General features: G+C 36.5%; 1 protein-coding gene across 5 annotated transcripts in view; it reads right to left on the reverse strand.

Annotated features, from left to right (window-relative positions):
• The window catches only part of PDS5B (PDS5 cohesin associated factor B), a 192,582-nt gene that overhangs the window by 25,196 nt on the left and 146,110 nt on the right, over positions 1-21,276 (reverse strand). For all 5 annotated transcript variants that reach the window (XR_011569734.1, XM_070800202.1, XM_070800200.1 and 2 more), the window contains exons 23-27: positions 19,825-19,961; positions 11,909-12,032; positions 4,306-4,510; positions 1,894-2,008; positions 50-182 (exon numbers count right to left, since the gene is read on the reverse strand). Coding sequence is in view for 4 of the 5 variants with exons in the window: in XM_070800202.1 (XP_070656303.1) it covers positions 50-182; positions 1,894-2,008; positions 4,306-4,510; positions 11,909-12,032; positions 19,825-19,961 (714 nt within the window). In the remaining variant the exon portion in view is untranslated. The remainder of the gene's footprint in view (positions 1-49; positions 183-1,893; positions 2,009-4,305; positions 4,511-11,908; positions 12,033-19,824; positions 19,962-21,276) is intronic.

The following is a 21,276-nucleotide window of genomic DNA, read 5'->3' on the forward strand; positions in this document are numbered from 1 at the left end:
ATGCTTAAAGTCAATACAGAATCATAACTATTTACAAAGAATTACATACTTCATTCATTTTTGCATCATCTGGTCCTTGAGCATCTTTTGTTTGTTTAATATTTTCTACCATCTTTCTGATAAACGCATGACTATTATTTTCATTTTTAGCCATTAGTATTTCCAGAACAAACCAAAGACACCTAAAAAATACCAAGAAAAAAAATTCACTATTAAATATGGATATAATTCTAAATATAATGAACTCCAAGAGCAGAAAAAATTAAAAAGAAACAGCTAAAAATCAATAGAGAAAAAAAAAGTACATCACATACATATTACAACATATCAGGAATGTAGGTATGAGTTCATAACATCCTTTCTCAAAGTCTCACTAATTTTCCTAGGTAGACAGAAAAGTTAAAAAGAAACAGAAATGGTAGAAATAAAGCAGTGATCTTAATCCCGAGCTGTGGCAGGGATGGAGGGTTCCCTGAAGCAGTAACTGGGTCACAAAGTGAAGACTCTCATGTGCTAAGATTGACCGCGGTTCTGACTGCAGTCTTTAGGAAACTCTAACAACCATTAAGAGTCTTCATCAATAAATTGAGGGAAAAGTCAGGGCTGACAACTTACATACTAAAGAGAAAAAAAAGTTTCACTACCTCAGTTTCAGGGTAATTATATTAAATTCTATTCAAGAAAAAAATGAAAGTCCTTTGTCTCTGTATTATGCATACAGAATGGGACAGAGTGATAGTACAGAGGAGAAAACGGGAGAAGAGGAAAATGTGAAACAAGGCATCAGTTCTAGAAGGGAGAAAAGTAACCTCTGAGACCGCAGGCATAGGTTACGGTTTCTTTTCTCTGATAGAAAGGAGATCACTCAGGGCTGTACTAGACCATTTATAAATACAGCCCCAAATATTTATTTAGTAAGTTTCAAGGAATATTTTATCATTAAAAAAAAACAACCCAAACCAATGTGTTCTGAGAAAGAGGAATGGCTAAAAGTTTTCCTTAGTATAATCATACTAACACAGAATTCATTTTGGGAAAACTAATTGCTTATTCTTTAAAACTAGAAACTGTGGCAAAAAGAGGGCAAAAGCCTTTCTCTTGTCATGAGAAAATTACCAGTAATTTAATTTTATTCTCTTGAAGCACCACAAATACTTAACTATAAACTATTTCTATGAATCAAGAAACCAAGAGTTATTTTTTCTTTAATAAAGAAGCTAAAAGCATAAGAAATTAATTTTTCAAAACCACAGAGGTCACCCTTTACTATAACAGAAATAGGATCTCATCTCTATTTAAGGAAGTCTTACAAAGACTTCTCTAAATATCATTATATTCCCCCATCCCACACCCTGGCAGGTATATTCTTCTGGCATCTAAACAAGAATCTTTCAAAGAACTACAACTGTCATAAACCTAATCAACAGTAAAGTATGGGAACAGTTCCCTGGTTATCAACTTGGCCCATTATTAAAGTAGACCATCTTTCTTCCTTGTAGAGAAAGACAGGAACTGCAAAGGAAATATGCTTACCATGTGAATAAGAGTATTAATTCACTCCACATAAAAATCTATACAGTGCTTCAGAAGAAAGTAGGAAAAGATAAGAATTACAAACAAACTTTTTAATGGATAACTTCAATAGAAAAGAAATGCCAGACTGGTAGAGAAACAGGACAGTAATACAGTAATTATGCTAAGTTGTTTTGGGAATTATATAAGAAATGAAATATGAAGAAATGGTAGGAAAAAAGAAAAAGAGAACAAATAAGGTAAAGAACCTTAAACTCCTAAAAAATGAAATAAATTTAATACACTAATTATAACTGAGATTCCATTATTAACAGGAAACAACTTCAGAAAATAGGAAAATGGGATGGAAAAAGTCTTTACTCTTTAACGTCTTTAAGTTGTTCAATATCTTGTACTTTGACATAATCCGGATCATGCGCCAAAAGGTGAATTGTATATGGAACAACATATTCAGGTAGAAGAGACAATAATTTTTCTGAAAAAGAAATAAAACAAAAACATCTAGGTTAGAAAACCAAATCTTACTCGTTCTCTTTCTCTCTCTGATACTCTATTTCTTGTATCCCAATAATATACCACAATATCACAGGAAGAAAAATACACTGAAAGGTCCAGTGCTGAGGTACATCATAGAGTTTATCCAGTTATCCATCATGGCCAATACTGATATGCCTACTAAGTGCACCCTGTGCCGAGCCTACAAAGATACATATTTCAATTTTCAACAGATATGAGGAAAAAGTGACCCAAACTATACTCAAGACTAAGGAACATAAAATCTATTTTTCTTATTAGTAACTCTATGTTCAATACTCCCTTGTAAGTTGCTGTGCAAAAGGTAAACAACTAGTAAATCTTTCAGTCAGTATGGCACAAAAATAGGAAGTAAAGGTTGATACTATTTAATACAATTTGCAACATAAAAACTGACAGAAAGGAACAGACATTGTTTCTAGGGCATTTTACATAACAATTAAGTATCTTTTCAGTTTAAATTCAAATGTTTTGATTTTTTGACTGAGGATCAGTAGGGGCCATTACACATAGAAATGGAAATCCTAACTAGTTTTAATAAAGGTTACTCGAAAGACCAAGATTCATACTCTGAGCAATTCTTTTTATATTTCCTACTCTTGCAATTTTAAATCAGATGTTCAGTCTAGAGTAAAATAATGTATGTGTCAACAAGGCACCAAATTTTCTTTATTCCTATCACTGAACTCAAAGAGAATAAGCTTGTGTGTAATATTCATTTCAAGGTAGGTCCAGAAGAAAAAAATAACAAGGTTCAAAATTCAGTGAAATCTGAATTAAAGTCTATCTAACATGTACTGAGTGCTTACTCTTTTCCAGACCTACTATTTTAGTAGGGCTTACTATTTTAAATATAAAGATGCGTAAGACTAGACACACACACATAAAAAAAGACTAGACAAAGACCTCACACTGAGCACAGACAGGACCAGGACAGAAGCCCCACTTCACCATGGACAGTACCCTAAAATAAGAACAGCTAATGACTTCTGAGTACTTTTTTGAACCATGCATTATGCCAGGTGCTTTATATATACAACTTTTTAATCATAACCACCATAAGATACAAGTAAAACTATACCAATCTTACAAAAAGGAAACTAGGGCTCAGACTGCATAAACAACCCACCCAAATACAACCGGTAAATGGCAGAGGTGGCAGAGGTGAGATTTAACTCCAGAACTCTCAAGGCGAAGTAGGAAGAGAAAGAAAGAGGGTCTCAAAACTGTATTTTAAAGGATTCAAAAGGGGCAAACTTCTTTCCTTGGTTTTGTTTATTTGTTTGGCCAGAAGGGGGAGGCAAAATTTCCAGAGTTGACAACAGAGAAAAAAGCTGGCTAGACAAATTTCAAATAATCCAGAGTACAAGGAGCAAAGAATTTACATTCTGGAGTAGCTAGAGAGAAAGTTTAAAACTCAGGCTGAGAGTTCACTACAAAGTGTCATGCTAATGAGCTTCTACTTGATCCTCTGAGCAGAAAGGAGCCAACCAAGGTTTCAAGCAAGAAAATGACGTGAGCAGATCTGTTTTAGGAAGATAATTTTGACAGTGGTGTGGCTCGGCTGGAGGCAGGAGAACATTTACAACACGGAGTTAGTCAGGAGTAGATATGATAATTCAAGTGAAATACAGCAGGATAGGGGAGTTGGGGAGAAACAGTGAAGACACCCAAAAGAAGAATTAAGAGGATTTAGTGACCAATGAAAGGAAAAAAGGAGGCATGAAGAATGCCTCTGACTTCTGACTTGCGTAACTGGATGGCTTTTAATGCTGTTGATCAAGTCACAGAAGTCAGGGACACAAAAACTAATAAGTGTGGACGGAGTGAGGTAAACAAATTTTAAAAAGGCACACAGGACCCTGATATTAATGTCAGCTACAGGTGAGGACAACCAATAAAGTTTAAAGACCTGGACTTTTTTAAACTACAAGAGTACTTAGACAATCTTCATAAATGTACCCCTTACTGCTTCATTTACCTCCAAAGCTCCTGCTTTTTGCCCTTGGCCTTTTAGTCAGTTGCATAAAAAACTATGGGTTGATATTTAAATACCCATGCATTTATATTTTAAAATGACCTTTTACGAGGAAAAGTTGCTGCTGAAAAACAGTAATAACAACTTACTTAATGAGGGCTGATTAGAATATAATAAACAACAGTAACGTCATTTTGTGCTCCACAAAACTGAAACTGGCAAGATGGGAAAGTATACTCTTCATTTTCACACAAGCTTACCGCTAACAGCTGCATGCTGTTTCAGATACTCGCGTCTCACATTGATATTTTTTACCAGACACTGCCTGGCATGAGCTCTTCTTTCTTTTACAGGGTCTTTTGCACAAAGTGCACAAATTGCCATATACTCAAGTGGAAGCCGTAATCGAGAAAGGCCTTTGTGAAGTTTCTGAGCAAACACTTGTCTTACTTGATAGCATTCATCCTGGAAGACATAATTATTCCACATGTTACCTACATGGTATCAGAGGAAGTAACAATTTTGGATAGGAAATCCACTATATCAGGTAATCAGAAGAATAAACATAGCACGTGTACCCACAACCAGTGCTCCAGTTCACAGGACTAAGATGTGACAAGTTAATATGGAGGCCAGAGTGATAACTTGGACCTTAAAATGACTACCAGCTACCTGTGTGAGAACACACTGAATAGATAAAAACTAGTATACATTAATCCACCTTAACTTAAATGAGATATGTAAAAACAAGTCTGAACACTATCTTTTATTTACCTTTTTCATTTACTAAGATAAAACTCTGTCCAATTTATATATTTAGTTCTATCATTTAAAAAAACTGTTCAGATTAAAATGCACAACTCCGAAGGCAGGAGTTACTAATCCATTTCAGCAACATCACATTCCTCTTAGTTAACTGCTCATCACTGTGCCTGCTTTTCTCACACCACTCGCTCTCCTAAACCACCCACCTCCACTCTAGAAGCTAACCCGTCCTCATCTTCAAGGACAGCTCCCATATCTTCTAGAAATCACTGTGTAAATCTTTATCCTGAACCCTCTGTGCATATCTAGTACTTTGCTCTGCTAGTACTCTGTGCATATCTCCAGCCTAGGATTTCAGTTCAGTTCAGTCGCTCAGTCGTGTCCGACTCTTTGCGACCCCATGAATCACAGCACGCCAGGCCTCCCTGTCCATCACCAACTCCCGGAGTTCACTCAGACTCACGTCCATCGAGTCAGTGATGCCATCCAGCCATCTCATCCTCTGCCATCCCCTTCTCCTCCTGCCCCCAACCCCTCCCAGCATCAGAGTCTTTTCCAATGAGTCAACTCTTCGCATGAGGTGGCCAAAGTACTGGAGTCTCAGCTTTAGCATCATTCCCTCCAAAGAAATCCCAGGGCTGATCTCCTTCAGAATGGACTGGTTGGATCTCCTTGCAGTCCAAGGGACTCTCAAGAGTCTTCTCCAACACCACAGTTCAAAAGCATCAATTCTTTGGCGCTCTGCCTTCTTCACAGTCCAACTCTCACATCCATACATGACCACAGGAAAACCATAGCCTTGACTAGACGGACCTTTGTTGGCAAAGTAATGTTTCTGCTTTTGAATATGCTATCTAGGTTGGTCATAACCTTCCTTCCAAGGAGTAAGCGTCTTTTAATTTCATGGCTGCAGTCACCATTTGCAGTGATTTGGGAGCCCAAAAAAATAAAGTCTGACACTGTTTCCACTGTTTCCCCATCTATTTCCCATGAAGTGATGGGACCGGATGCCATGATCTTTGTTTTCTCAATGTTGAGCTAGCATTTAGTACACAGTATGAAAAGGACTGGTTTATCTGTCTTATGCAGTGCTATTTCTTGAAGCCAAGCACTGAGATTTTATTCCTCTTTGTGCCTCAAAACCTAACACAGTGTCTGCTACACATTATGAGAATTTTTTCTAAACTATAGGGAAAAGCTCAATATGACTTTTGAACCATATATGAGATATACAAAGACTTTCATTATTACACTCCATCAATGAACATAATGTGTGGTGTGTTTCATATTATTGCAACTGTATGTTTATTTCTTCTATCTAGAATGCTAATTTTGCTTTTCTTCAAAACCCAGGTTGCAACATCTTGCCCTTATCTTTAAATCCTTATTTTGTGCATCTTCTTTCATTTACTTTAAACCTCAGTTTACTACAATACCAAACACCCACTTTTTAAAAAAGTAGTCAAGTGCAGCTTCTATGGAGAATAGTATGGAGGTTCCTCAAAAAACTGAAAGTAGAGTCACCATACAATCCAGTAATCCCACTCCCAGGCACATAATCAGCAAAACCATAGTTCAGAAAGAGACCTGCATCACCACGCTTACGGTAGTGCTGGTTACGACAGCCAAGACCTGGAGACACCGGAAAGGCCCATCCACAGACGAATGACAATACAACTCAGCCGTAAAATTAATCAAATACTGCCACTTTGCAGCAGCAGGAATGGACCTGTGGATTGCCATACCAAGTGAAGTAGGTAGGTCAGAAAAATACTATCACTTACATGTGGAATCTAAAATAAGACACAAATGAACCTACCTACAAAACAGAACAGACACACAGAACAGACTTATGGCTGGTTGCCAAGGGGGAAGGTGGAGAGGGGGAGGGAGGAAATGGTAGTTTTGGGTTAGCAGATGCAAAGCATTATACACAGAATGGATAACAAGGTTCTACTCGATAGCACAGGGAACTAGATTCAGTATTCTGTGATAAACCATAACGGAAAAGAATATAAAAAGAATGTGTGTGTGTGTGCACTACTGAATTATTTGGCTATATAGCAGAAATTAACACACTATAAATCAACTATACTTCAATTAAAAAAAATAGTAATCAATAGACAGAACTACTATCTGTTATCTATCCTTATACTCCACAAAACAAAATTAAACTTATATTACCCCTTCCTCATTATTACTCCTATAAGGAGAGTAATTTTCAGTATCCAATTATTCATTATGAAAATATCCAATTACAAACAAACAATATAATTAAAAGTCAATATATCACAAATATATTCACAAATGAACAAGCTACTTGTAAGAATATATTATAGATACAAACTAGTCAATATTATACTGGAGAAGAGAATGGTTACCCATGCCAGTATTCTTGCCTGGAGAATGCCATGGACAGGAGTCTGGGGAGCTATTGTCTATGGGGTTGCAGAGAGACAGACATGACTGAGCAACTCTCACTTTCACTCAATACTATTATCTAATATAATAAGCTATAGTGGAATATAACCGCAGAAGCAACCGGCATCACTACACTAGTCATACCTAAAACTAACACAATACTGTAAATTAAATATACCTCAATAAAGCAAGCAAGCAAACAACAACAAAACACTGAAGAGCACTCAAATATCCCTCCACACTACTTAGATACATTTCCAAAGCCATGTTTTTGTCATTCTTCAGTAATCACTGACGATCTAATAGTACAATGCAAATTAATTACAATGTCAACTGTGAATCACAGCAAAGGTAGGAGAGTTTCAAAAGGTCATTAAGATAATGTTAGAAAAAAACTGTCCAATCATATGCAAGGCAATTGACATTTAACAACAAAATATGAGAAAATTGACAAGAATGATGATCCAATGGGTACAGCGAAAGAGAATCACCTAAATAAAGATTTAAAAGATGTGCTCCTGGGAAATGAGGAAGTCTTCCAATGTTTGCTCTTATTTTTGCAAAGATTTACCCTTTTCACTAGTTTATAAAAAATAATATGAAGTAAAGAACGTATTTATCCTTTCAACTAGGTTATTAAACCAGTCAATCTAAAGGAAATCAACCCTGAATATCCAATGGAAGGACTGATACTGAAGCTGAAACTCCAATACTTTGGCCACTGATACAAAGAGCCAACTCATTAGAAAAGACCCTGATTCTGGGAAAGATTGAAGACAGGAGGAAAAGTGGATGACAGAGGACAAGATGACTGGATGGCATCACTGACTCAATGGACATGAGTTTGGGTAAGCTCCAAGAGACGGTGAAGGACAGGGAAGCCTGGTGTGCTGCAGTCCATGGGGTCACAGAGTCAGACATAACTGAGCAACTGAACAACAAGGCTATTAAAAATACGAAGTAAAGATTTACACTTTGACTAGGTTATAAAAACATGTGAAGCAGAGGATAGAGTGACACAATTTTTATCAGGAAAAATACACTCTCAAAAAAGCAGACACTTTATACTTTCATGTTTATGGTTATAACCAGTAATTGGTTCAATATAAGGAAAGTGAAAGTGAAAGTCAACTCAGTCGTGTCCAGCTCTTTGCGACCCCATGGACTATACAATCCAGAGAATTCTCCAGGCCAGAATATGGGTAGCCTTTCTCTTCTCCAGGGGATCTTCCCAACCCAGGGATTGAACCCAGATCTCCCGTACTGCAGACAGATTCATTACCAGCTGAGCCACAAGGGATCTACTACTACCAAATTCTTTTCTGAGATAAAGTTCCAATCAAAGCTTTTACTCCCTACTAAGAAATTCATTTTAGTCTGCATATTAAATAAACTTTTGTGTTAATTTCTGCTGTACAGCAAAGTATACGTTTTAAGTGTAAATTATTCTCAGTTATTTGTAGTATCTTGTAAATAGTTCAATTATTGTGTGTATTACATTGTATTAACAGCACTTATATTTTCTGTTCTCCTAAGAGCTTATCTTCTTAAGGGCTATAGCCATGACTCACCTTTGTATCTGAAGAACCTAGAACAATGCATAGCACATAGAAGTACACAGTAAATTTTCATGAAGTGCATTCAAATTCTAAAATACCTAGACTGGCCTGGAGAATTGTAAAACTGTATAGTCCATGGGGTCGCAAAGAGTCAGACATGACTGATTGACTTTCAAGGGCTTCCCCGGTGGCTCAGCTGGTCAAGAATCTGCCTGCCTGCAATGAAGGAAACCTGGGTTCGATCCCTGGGTTGGGAAGATCCCCTGGAGAAAGGAAAGGCTACCCACGCCAGTATTCTGGCCCGGACAATTCCATGGGCTGTATAATCCATGGGGTTGCAAAGTGTTGGACACAACTGGGCCACTTTTGCTTTCAAGATTGGTATTATTGAATTTTTATTCTTCCAGATTTACTTTCTATTCAAATGCATGACAAAGGCCACTGAGATACAACATTGCCTTTAAAGAGCTGAACTCAAGTAAACACAAATAAACCATAGGCATGTAACTAAGACAAGGCAAGTAAGTATGTATCGGGACTGTAGATAAAATCTGTAGGGGATCCAAAGGAGATCTATTGTATGAATTAGAGCTAGTTTCGTGGAGAGGATTGTGTCTGAGCCTTGATTTGCACAAAGGGTTGGATTTGGGTATGCAGAAATGAAGACGGTGAAAATAAAATTAGAGGGAGGCAAACTACAGGTACATAAAAGAAAAAAAATGTTTGGCTTCACTGAAATAAACATAGGTAAAGGGTGGTGTGCTAAACAGAATTTTAAAATGTATCAGATCAGATCAGATCAGTCGCTTAGTCGTGTCCAACTCTTTGCGACCCCATGAATCGCAGCACGCCAGGCCTCCCTGTCCATCACCAACTCCCCGAGTTCACTCAGACTCACGTCCATCGAGTCAGTGATGCCATCCAGCCATCTCATCCTCTGCCGTCCCCTTCTCCTCTTGCCCCCAACCCCTCCCAGCATCAGAGTCTTTTCCAATGAGTCAACTCTTCGCATGAGGTGGCCAAAGTATTGGAGTTTCAACTTTAGCATCATTCCTTCCAAAGAAATCCCAGGGCTGATCTCCTTCAGAATGGACTAGCTGGATCTCCTTGCAGTCCAAGGGACTCTCAAGAGTCTTCTCCAACACCACAGTTCAAAGGGATCAATTGTTCTGCGCTCAGCCTTCTTCACAGTCCAACTCTCACATCCATACATGACCACTGGAAAAAACAAAGCCTTGACCAGACGAACCTTTGTTGGCAAAGTAATGTCTCTGCTTTTGAATATGCTATCTAGGTTGGTCATAACTTTCCTTCCAAGGAGTAAGCATCTTTTAATTCCATGGCTGCAGTCACCATCTGCAGTGATTTTGGAGCCCCCCAAAATAAAGTCTGACACTGTTTCTGCTGTTTCCCCATCTATTTCCCATGAAGTGATGGGACTGGATGCCATGATCTTCGTTTTCTGAATGCTGAGCTTTAAGCCAACTTTTTCACTCTCCTCTTTCACTTTCATCAAGAGGCTTTTGAGTTCCTCTTTACTTTCTGCCATAAGGGTGGTGTCATCTGCATATCTGAGGTTATTGATATTTCTCCCGGCAATCTTGATTCCAGCTTGTGTTCCTTCCAGTCCATATGCAGGTCCAAATATTAGAAGGGCTTGAATGGCCTTCTAGGTAAAATATATGCAATTTTTCTTTCTTATGAGTACAAGCCCATAAATATTTCTGACCAGGGGAATAACATGACCAGAAGTTGATAGGGAAATTTAACCCACCATAGAAAAGTCTCCCAATGGCACAGATGACAGCTAACGATGGGTACAGCAATCAGAATGGTTAAGGTTAAGAAGGTATGAATAAAAAAGATGTAATAGATATCAAAGGACAGAATTATCTAGATATCAAAGGACAGAATTATCTGTACTTTTGTGACAAGGTGCAAACACAAGCAAATAGTCAAATATAAATCATGCTTTTAGGTCTAAGAAATGCCATTCACCTTTACTTAATGTTTACTGAGGTTCTCTGTGTGTCAGGAAAGAATAGATTTGGGAGAGATTCAGTCTTACGTTCTCAGGAAATAAAAGTTTGAAATTTCTGTTTGGCATTGGAAGTGGGTCCAGAAACTTGAGAAGGGCCAAAAAATGTAGTCGTGAAGTATGACAAAAATCAGGAGACAAAAGCCAAAAAAAAATATTTCAAAAATAAAGGTGCAATGAGTTGTGTCAAATGATGCCAAAAGGACATGTATAATAAAGATTAAGACCATTGGACTGGGGGACTTAATTAGATCATTTTTGGAAAACAGTGAAAGCAAATGCTAAAACGTGAGCAGGTTAGAGTGAGAGGATAAGACAGCAGAGACAAGCCTGTGGTTGAAAGGAACAACAAAATTAGGAAAAAGCTTTGTTTACAATAGGGTAATCCCATATTTGTAAATTGTGAGAATGTGCTAATAATTAACGTTTTACAATGAATACATGTTTCACAGTCAACAGAATTCTAAAACAACCTTTAAACTTAGGTAATCTGAACTTTCGCATTGGGAATTTGATGACTGAGACAGTAACATATACAGTATCCTAGAAAACAAAGTCTCTAGAATTTAACAAGCATGGATGTTCTCTGGACAGAATGGACATTTAACTGATGATCTGCACATACTGACTACACACAGCAAGTTTCAAACAAAGTCCATCTTTCTTAACATCCATACTTGCCCTTATATTTTAAAAAAATTTCTACTTAACAACCAATACCACTAACACCCTAAGAAATATCAGACCAAGAGTCCAATAAATCGATAGACTGCAAGTACTACCAATTTGAAAAATTAATTACATACGTTGTTTTCTAAGAAATTTAATATGTTATTTTTTAAACAATTCTCATTTTATGGCAAAATAAGGTTATCTCCAAAATTAAAGAGGGAATAGTAAACCAGAAAATTACGGGCTTCGCAAAAATCTCATTTCTCATATTGACTAGTCAAGTATCTGAATAATAGTACCAAAACTAAAATCATAATAAACAGATGTTTTAAATACTGAAGTACCACAAGTACTAAAAGTCAAAGAACACAAAGAATCATGTTCTGTACAACCAACCATTTTCCTTACATTGATAGCTAAAGCACACAGCTGATACTGTTCTAACGTGATAATCTCATGGTAACAGGGCTCCTGGGCCAGCTTCACAATTGCGCTCCCAGCAGCGAGTCTCAGGCGTGACATATCTGGTTTACTGAAAAATAAGCAAGAAAGAATATGAATTAGATTTCTAAACATCTGCACAAGAATATTCCTACTTTGTGTATCTAATTTTATAAAAATTCCTCTGGCCTAAAAAAAAAAGGCAGAAAACAATTCAGTGATACTGACCACTATATTATGTTTGGAAGATGGTGTCCAACAGAACAAAATTCTTTGCTTGAACACAAGTCTAAGCTAGTCATTGAATTCTCTTGTTCTATACAGAAAGCTTTCAGCCAAGCCTAGGACGAATCTATTTGTATGTTCAGTTATTAGGTCTCAAGTCTTCCACTATGGATTTTTTCGGGGATATGTGTTTACTTATGTATTACGCACAAAATATCATAACTTGCTGATCATTCAACTAAAACTATGGTGTTAAGTACAAAAGAAGTTAACATAAAAGCAGGTACAGTAGATTAAAAAAATTACTATTTTTAGCTAGTATTCAATTTTGAAATATCATCAAGAGCCTCTTTTTAAGGGAAGAAAATCTGTCGTAAGATGGGATATATTTCAGCAATTAGGAAATTCTTGACTAGTAAATATATTTAAATAATCCTTCCTAATACAGAGACATATCAGATGAATTACTGATTCACTGAAATATTGTAAGGAGGGAAGTTGTAACTACTTAATTAGGACTCCCTATATAGCTCCATAGTAAAACATTATTATTTACTATACATACAACAAATACACCATAATGAGAGGGATGTGAAAGAGATAAATCTTAATCTTCCAGGATGCAAAAAAAAAAAAACTTAATCTTCCAAGATCTAAAGATCTAGTTGGTTTAAGACTCTTCCTTTATCTTTCTAACAATTATGTAAAAATATTTACAGAGTGTATGACAACATTAAAGGTTCTGAAGTTACAGGTTGCAGAGATATTTTCAGTTCATCAACAGCAATATTTCAAGTAGTTATTATAAGATAAATCACTCAACCACTGCTAAGGAAAATCTGATTTCCTTGTTGGAATTTAGTAAATTTAAAAAGTAACTAATTAAAATACTTTGTGTGTGTGTGTGTGTGCGCGCGCTCAGTCGTGTCTGACTCTTTGTGACCCCACGGAATGCAGCTTGCCAAGCTCTTCTGTCCATTACAACAATGTTTTTGAAGACTAGTTTAAGAACACAGACCCAACGAGAGCTCCTGCAGGTGGATGGGTCTGGCCTTAGCAGCTGTGGGCTTTGTGGGCACGTACACTCAGGGACTGGGCCAGGTCAAGGTCTGCAGTGCCTCCATAGCTCCCACAGCAGGTCCAGGGGTCCAGGTATGCAACTACTACAGTCTTGGAACCTGACTTCAGTGTATCTGCACTGGTGACCTTGTGAAAACAACTCCTGAGAGACACCAAGACCAACTGCCAGCATAGCCACGCTTGAGGTGAGGTGAAGGCAGTGCCAACAACAGTGCACTTTGTGAGTTCACACAAAAGGTGAAGCTGACACAACGGAGCATACTCACAGGTACACAGATCCAGTGGAACAATACTCAGTGGCTCCTCTTCTGGTAGGGGGTTCCAATCCTACCTCCCTTGTAGTGCAGATCAGAAATGGATCAGGGGCTTCTACTCCCAACAACTTGGGAGCAGACCCTGCCCCAACAGGGCAATGACAACCACAGACCAAAGAGGAGGCCCGGTTGACAGCTTGTGCAGGCTCTGGTCACTACAACATCTGTCACCGCTCCTATCAAGGGGATAATGGCCAGCATACACAGAAGAAACAGGCTGCAGGCATCCATACTAAAAAACAGCCCTCACACCAAAAAATATTAAACTCACACAGGCTACACAGGGTCACCCCCACAGAAAAACAGCCCTCAAAGACCACAGCAGGTAACTGCTCTAGACTCACAGAGCAAAAGAAATAAAAGTAAAATAAAGAAGCAGAAAAAGCGCTCTCCGTTAATAGAGAGAATTCCCCTTTTGAAAGAACAATGAAACAGACTTCTTCAGTCTAACAGACACTGAATTCAAAATGGAGAAAATGAATGAAAATACTACAGGAATTAAGAAAGGCCACTGATACAGATGCAGATTATTGTGAAAAGGAATTGGAAACTATAAGCAGGGGCCAAGGAAAAAAACAGAGAATTCATTAGAAGAGACCAAAGCTGAACTAAAGGCTATGGACAGCAGAAGGAATAATTTCCATTTATTTAAATGGAAAAATGAAAAATTTCCATTTTTCTGGAAGACAGAAAAATGGAAATTACCCAAGTAGATCAGCAGACAACCACCCCCTAAAAAAAGGCAATATAAGAGACCTATGGGATAATATGAAGCATTCAAATCTATGTATGATAGGGATTCTGGAAGAAAAAAAAGAAAGGGGAATGAACACGTCCTTGAAGAAATTATGGCTGAAAACTTACCAGGCCTAAAGAAAGAAACAGATATCCAAATAGAGGAAGCACAAAGTGCCCTTCACAAGATAAATCCAAACAGATTATACCAAGACACATTATAATAAAAGTGGCAAATGTTAAAGAGAGATTTTAAAGGCAGCAAGAGAAGAAAAGTTAACTACAAGGGAACCCCCAAAAGGCTATCAGCTCATTTCTCTACAGAAACACTGCACGCCATAAGGAAGTAGCAAGATATATTCAAAGTCCAAAAGTGAAGAATCTGCAACCCAAGATACTGTACCCAGCAAGACTATCCTATAGAATAGAAGGAGAAATAAAGAATTTCTCAGAAAAACAGTAACTTAAAGAATACAATACTAAACCTATCTTAAAGGAAATATTGAAAGGTCCTTTCTAAGTAGAAAAGATGCAAGAATCTATAAGAAAGAGAAAATCACAATTGGAAAGTAAATCACTGAAATAAGTACACAAATTCTTCAAAAAAATAAAATTACTGTGAAGCCAGTGATTACCAAAACGAACAGCAAAAGTGTCACTATGAGGATGTACAAGGACAACAAAATTATAAAATGTGGGAGAGGAGAGTAAAAAAATATAGATTTGTCTTTTCCTAGAATGTGTTTCAGTTTGTACGATTACCTAAATCTAAAGCAAGTAGGTATATGAACAGGTTTAATATATTTGAAAACTAGGGCAGGCACAAATCAAAAACATAACAACAGATTAACAAAAATCAAAAAGAAGAGAATACAAGAATAATACAAAAGAAAACCATCAAATCACAAACCTAAAGTCAGCAGATGGAAGGAAATAATAAAGATCAGAGAGGAAATAAATAAAACAGAGATTTAAAAACAATACCAAAAAAAAAAAAAAAAAATCAATAAAACCAAGAGCTGATTCTTTGACACGGCAAACAAAAATTGACAAACCTCTGACCGGGCTCAGCAAGAAGACAAGACTCAAATAAACAAAATAAGAAATGAAAGAGGAGAAATCACAACTCAAACTGCAGAAATACAAGGAAACTGAAAGAGAATTACTATGAACAATACTATGAACCTAGAAGAAAAGGACGACTTTTTAGAAACATACAGCCCACTAAAAAGCAAGAAGAAACAGATAACCAGACCAATCACTAGAAATGATACAGAATCTCTAATTAAGAAAACCAAACCAAAAACACTGCCTACAAACAAAACTTCAAGACCAGATGGCTTCACTGGGGAATTCTATAAAACATACAAAAAAGAACTTCTTAAACTCTTCCAAAAGAGTGAATAGGAAGAAAACACTCCCAGAGACATTCTATGAAGTCACCATCACCCTGAAGTCTGGCAATGAAGTTACCGAAACCAGACAAAGACACCATCAAAAAAGCAAATTACAGGTCAATATCTTTGATGAATAAACACAAAAGTTCTTAAAGTATCAGCAACCTGAATTCAACACATAAAAAAGGTCATACACCACAACCAAGCTAGATTCACCCCAGGGTCACAAAGACAGTTCAAATCATGCAAATCAATTAATGTGATACACCACATCAACAAAAGAAAGGATTAAAACCACATGATCATGTCAGTAGATACAGAATTGATAAAAGTCAACATTCATTCATGATACAAAACCCTTATGAAAATAAGTACAGAGAGAACATAGCTCAACATAATAAAAGCTATTTATGATGAACCCACAGCCCATATAATATTCAACAGTAAGAACTTGAAAGCCTTCCCAGTATACTCTGGAAAAAAAGGATGCCCACTGTCACCACTTCACTTCAACATAGTATTGGAAGTCCCAGCTAAAGCAGAGTAGGAAATAAAAGGTATTCAAATTGGTAGAGAAGAGGTAAAAATTATTATTATATGCAGATGATACGACATAGAAAACTCTAAAGACTCCACACAGAAACTACTAGAACTGATAAATGAATTCAGCAAGGTAGAAGGAGACGAGATTAATATACAGAAACAGGCTGCATCTCTTTACAGCAACAGTAAAATATCAGAAAGTGAGTGTAAACAAACAATCCCTTTTAAAACTGTACCACCAAAATAAAATACTTAGGAATAAATCTGACCAAGGAAATGAAAGACTTATATGTTGAGAAATACAAAATATTAATAAAACTGAAGATGATTCAGAGAAATGGAAAAACATCCCATCTCTTGAATTGAGTTAATACTGTTATTAAAATGGCCATACTATTCAAAGCAATCTACAGATTTAAGGTTACACCTATCAAATTACCCATGAGACTTTTCACAGAATTAAAACAAATAATCCTAAAAGGTAAACGGAACCAAAAAAGATTCAGAATTGTCAGGTAATCCTGAGGAAAAGTATAAAGCAGGAGGCATTGTCCTCCAGACTTCAGACAATACAAAAAAGCTACCATAATCAAAACAGTATATTATTGGCACAAAAACAGACAAGTGGATCAATAGAACAGAACAGAGAGCCCAGAATAAATCCACAAACCTGTGAACAATTAATCTTTGACAAAGGAAGCAAGAATATTCAATGAGGAAAAGACAATCTCTTCATCAAGTGGTGCTGGGAAAGATGGACAACTGCATGTAAGTCAATCAAGTAAGAACACACTCTCACACCATACACAAAAATAAACTCAAAATGCCCTAAAGACTTAAAAACAAAACGACACGATAAAACTCACAGAAGAAAGCCTAAATATTCTGACATAACTCACACAATTGTTCACAGGTCAGGCTCCCAAGGCAATAGAAATAAAAGCAAAAATAAACAAATGGGACCTCATTAAACTTACAAGCTTTTGCAGCAAAGGAAACCACAAACAAAATGAAAAGACAACCTAGGGATAGGCAGAAAATATCTGCAAATGATGTGACAAATAACAGCTTTCTTTCCAAAATACAGAAACAGCTCATAAAACTCAACAACAAGCAAGCCAATCAAAAAATAAAAAATCTAAATATACATCTCTCCAAAGGAGACATACAGATGGCCAACAGGTACATGAAAAGATGCTCAATATTGCTGATTACTAGAGAAATGCAAATCAAAACTACAATGATGTACCACCTCACACCAGTCAGAATAGTCATCATTAAAAAGTATACAAACAACAAATGCTGGAGAGGGTGTGAAGAAAAGTTCCTTCACTGTGTAAGGACACTGTTCTTACACTGTTCGTAGGAATGTAGATCAGTGCAGCCACTATGGAAAACAATATGGAGGTTCTTCAAAAAACTAAAAACAAAGTTCCAGCAATTCCACTCCTGGGCATACATCAAGACAAAACTAACCTTAAAAAGATAAATGCACCCCTATGTTCACTATTTGCAATAGCTAAGACATGGAAACAGTGTAAATGTCCACCGACAGATGAATGGACAAAGAAGATATGGTACGTGTATACAGTGGAATATTACTTAGCCATCAAAAAGATGAAATTCTGCCATTTGCGACATGAATGGACCTAGAGATTACCATACTAAGCAAAGTCAGAAAGAGAAAGACAAATACCATATGATATCACTTATATGTGGAATTTAAAATGTGACACAAATCACAAATCTACAAAGCAAAAACAAACTCACAGAAATAGAAAAAAGACATGTGGTTGCCAAGGGGGAGGAGGTGTAGAGGAGAAAAGGAGTGGGAGTTCGGGATTAGCAGAGGCAAACTTTCAGCTGTAGGATGGAGAAACAACAAGGCCCTACTGTATAGCACAGGGAACTATTTTCAACATCCTGTGACAAACTACAACGCAAAAGAATATGAAAAGGCATGTGTGTGTGTGTGTGTGTGTGTGTGTGTGTGTGTGTGTGTGTGTGTGTATTTAACTGAATCGCTTTGATGCACAGCAGAAATTGACACATTATTGTAAATCAACTGTACTTCATTAAATTTTTTTAAAAAATGCAGACAGATCCAATGTAATTCACACACACTTACAGAATTCAAGAACACATGTGATTATGTTAAAGAATACTATGAATAAAAACAGGTGGCATGAGACCTAAGTATGCACATAAATAATGTAATTAGTAAATTTGAGACAAAATGTATCAATACTAAGGAAATTTTACTAATTATTATGTAACTCTTGGATGCTAACATAAATTATAAGAGTAGAAGGTAGAGACAACTAATTTTACTGAAAAGGTAATAAATGAGTTATACATGTGGAATACCTTACAGAACTTTCTTTTTATTTGATCTGTTTGAGAAGAATGTGTTAATGCTAATATTCTATGCAAAAAGTACCGTATGCACAAAACATATAAGAAATGAAGCAAAGATGGCAAAGTATTAAGCAGCTGACAATTACCATTTATATTTGGTCCTAAAGACTTTAAGCTAGATGTGTACACACACACACATATATATATAAAAGGTGGGGGAAGTTACTCTTATATTTTTAACTACCAATAAGATGTTATAAATGGTACCTGTATTTTCACAGAGGACAAACTTCTAAATTTTAGCTAATTCTGACATAACCACTACCATCAATATATCTAATTACTATTTGCTGGGCAGTGTTTTAAATACATTAAATATACTACCTTTTTTGATTACCATAATAGCTAGATGAGATAGGCATTAATCATCATCTCTGTTTTATAGCTGAGGAAACTGAGGTACAGAGCAGTTACAGTAACTTGCTGAAAGGTACCAAGCTGCTAAGATGTGGTCCCAGGATTTGAATCTGGAATCCAGAGTTCATGTTTTCAATCACTAGACTATACATCTTTCAAACAAAACACAAACAAAAAGTATATGTATTTTTAATACTTTGTGTCAAGTGTATTTTCCACGTATGCATATATTTTTACTTCCAGAGAGCCAATTCCATTGCAAAAGACACTGATGTTGGCAAAGACTGATATCAAAAGGAGCAGGGGATGAGATGATTAGATAGAATCACCAACTCAATGGACATGAGTCTGAGCAAACTCCAGGAGACAGCGGAGGACAGAGGAGTTTGGTGTGCTGGAGTCCATGGGGTCGCAAAGAGTCAAACACGACTTAGCAAAACTAAACAACAACAACAATACTTCTGGAAACAGATTCAGATAAGCTGTTTTCTATTTGGTCTGTTCTTTTGTATTTAAATATTAACAAGAATGTAAAACACCAGTTACTGATTGGTACATTAACAGTTTCATATAAGGTATTAGAAAAAAGTAAACATCTACTGTTAAAAATACTTAAAAGCATTCAGCAGTAATCTGCACTAGACATGGGACTGTCATTTTGAAATAACCACTATACAAAAGCCTATTACAATAAAAGTATATGCATATCTACAAATCTGTATTATTTTGTTTAAAAAGAAACCATCATTCAAAAATTACATCAGATGTTAACATATTGTGTAATCCAAAGAATGCTGGAGCTGTATTTACATACCTAATTTTCCCTTGTTCTGTCAAGTCTCCATCACTGTGCAATATTGTTGTAAGCAATCTTAAAGTAGAAGTTCCTGATTTACTGTGATTATTTTTCATTCCAAGTAGCCATCGAACCATCATTTTAATAGCCTGAATCTATTTAAAATACAAATTGACACAACATTGCTACTGTTCAAAGAAACTCTACATTAGCTTTGAGAAAGAATGAAGAGATGTTTTTAATAGATGCGTTTTAAGAATAGGAAAGAAAAAATTATTTTTATTTGCATGTGTGAAGATAACTGAATGTTTTAAAAATGTCTCACGTTCCACCTCCTGGTAATTGACGAATGATTTATCTAAAAACTGGTTCTTCCTGCTTTTTAAAAAATGTTTCTCAACACTCTACCCTTTAGAATCCACAGTAAAATCATGTTAACTTCCCTAATCCATAAAGTTCCCAAATGCAAACCATATTTCATCTTTTGTGTCTAAGAGTTTATACCACCTTACATTTGTACTGCATTTTTCATAATTATGCAGTACTTACTATCAATATCAGTACTTTAATACCTGTTACTGCCTCTAATATTTGGAACAACCCTTTCTGAAGTGGTACAACACATTTTCTCTTTTTTACATATTACCTTACTTTTTATAGATCTGAAGCTTCAGAGCTAAATGGGTTTCAGACTATGGTATGTGGCTTACACTCTTCAGATTCTCTTCCTTGGCCACTTCATAACCATGAACTTAAGTGCAGGCAGCCTGCCTTCTAATACAGTGTTGTCCAACTACACAAAACTGCTGCTTGAGACCAATGCAGAGAAAACTGGTTCACACTTGAACTCAAAAGTTTCCAGCATCATTCATTGATGCTAAAGGAAGACTGCTCTACAGGTCTGGAGAAACAGTATCAGAATCTGAAACTGCAATAATGTGAAAAAGTAGTTCACAGTATGAAACATAAATATACAACAAAATTATTTATAAGAAAGTATAAATAGAAAAACAATATTTAATGTATTTGTTCTTGGCCTTCACACCTTGTAATATAGACTGAGGTCTATATTACAGACTACATACGGTTTTAGAGAGGTAATACTCCTACAGAAGCGATAAGCAATCTTTTATATACAACTTCTAACTCAAGAAATTACAGGTTGAATTTTTTTAAATAAAAATGTTTATCAAATCCCATGGAAAAGATGTGCGTGCATGCTCAGTTATGTCCAACTCTTTTGTGACTGTATGGGCTGTTGCCTGCCAGGCTCCTCTGTCCATGGGATTTCCCAGGCAAGAATACTGGAAACGGGTTGCCATTTCCTCCTCCAGGGTATGTTCCTGACCCAGGGATCGAACCCTCGTCTCCAGCACTGACAGGCAGATTCTTTCTCTTGCATTGGTAGGCTGATTCTTTACCACTAGTGCCACCTGGGAAGCCCTGATGAACAGTCTTAAAACCTGGATG

This window comes from Bos indicus, chromosome 12, assembly GCF_029378745.1.
Source record: "Bos indicus isolate NIAB-ARS_2022 breed Sahiwal x Tharparkar chromosome 12, NIAB-ARS_B.indTharparkar_mat_pri_1.0, whole genome shotgun sequence".
Taxonomy (NCBI): domain Eukaryota; kingdom Metazoa; phylum Chordata; class Mammalia; order Artiodactyla; family Bovidae; genus Bos; species Bos indicus.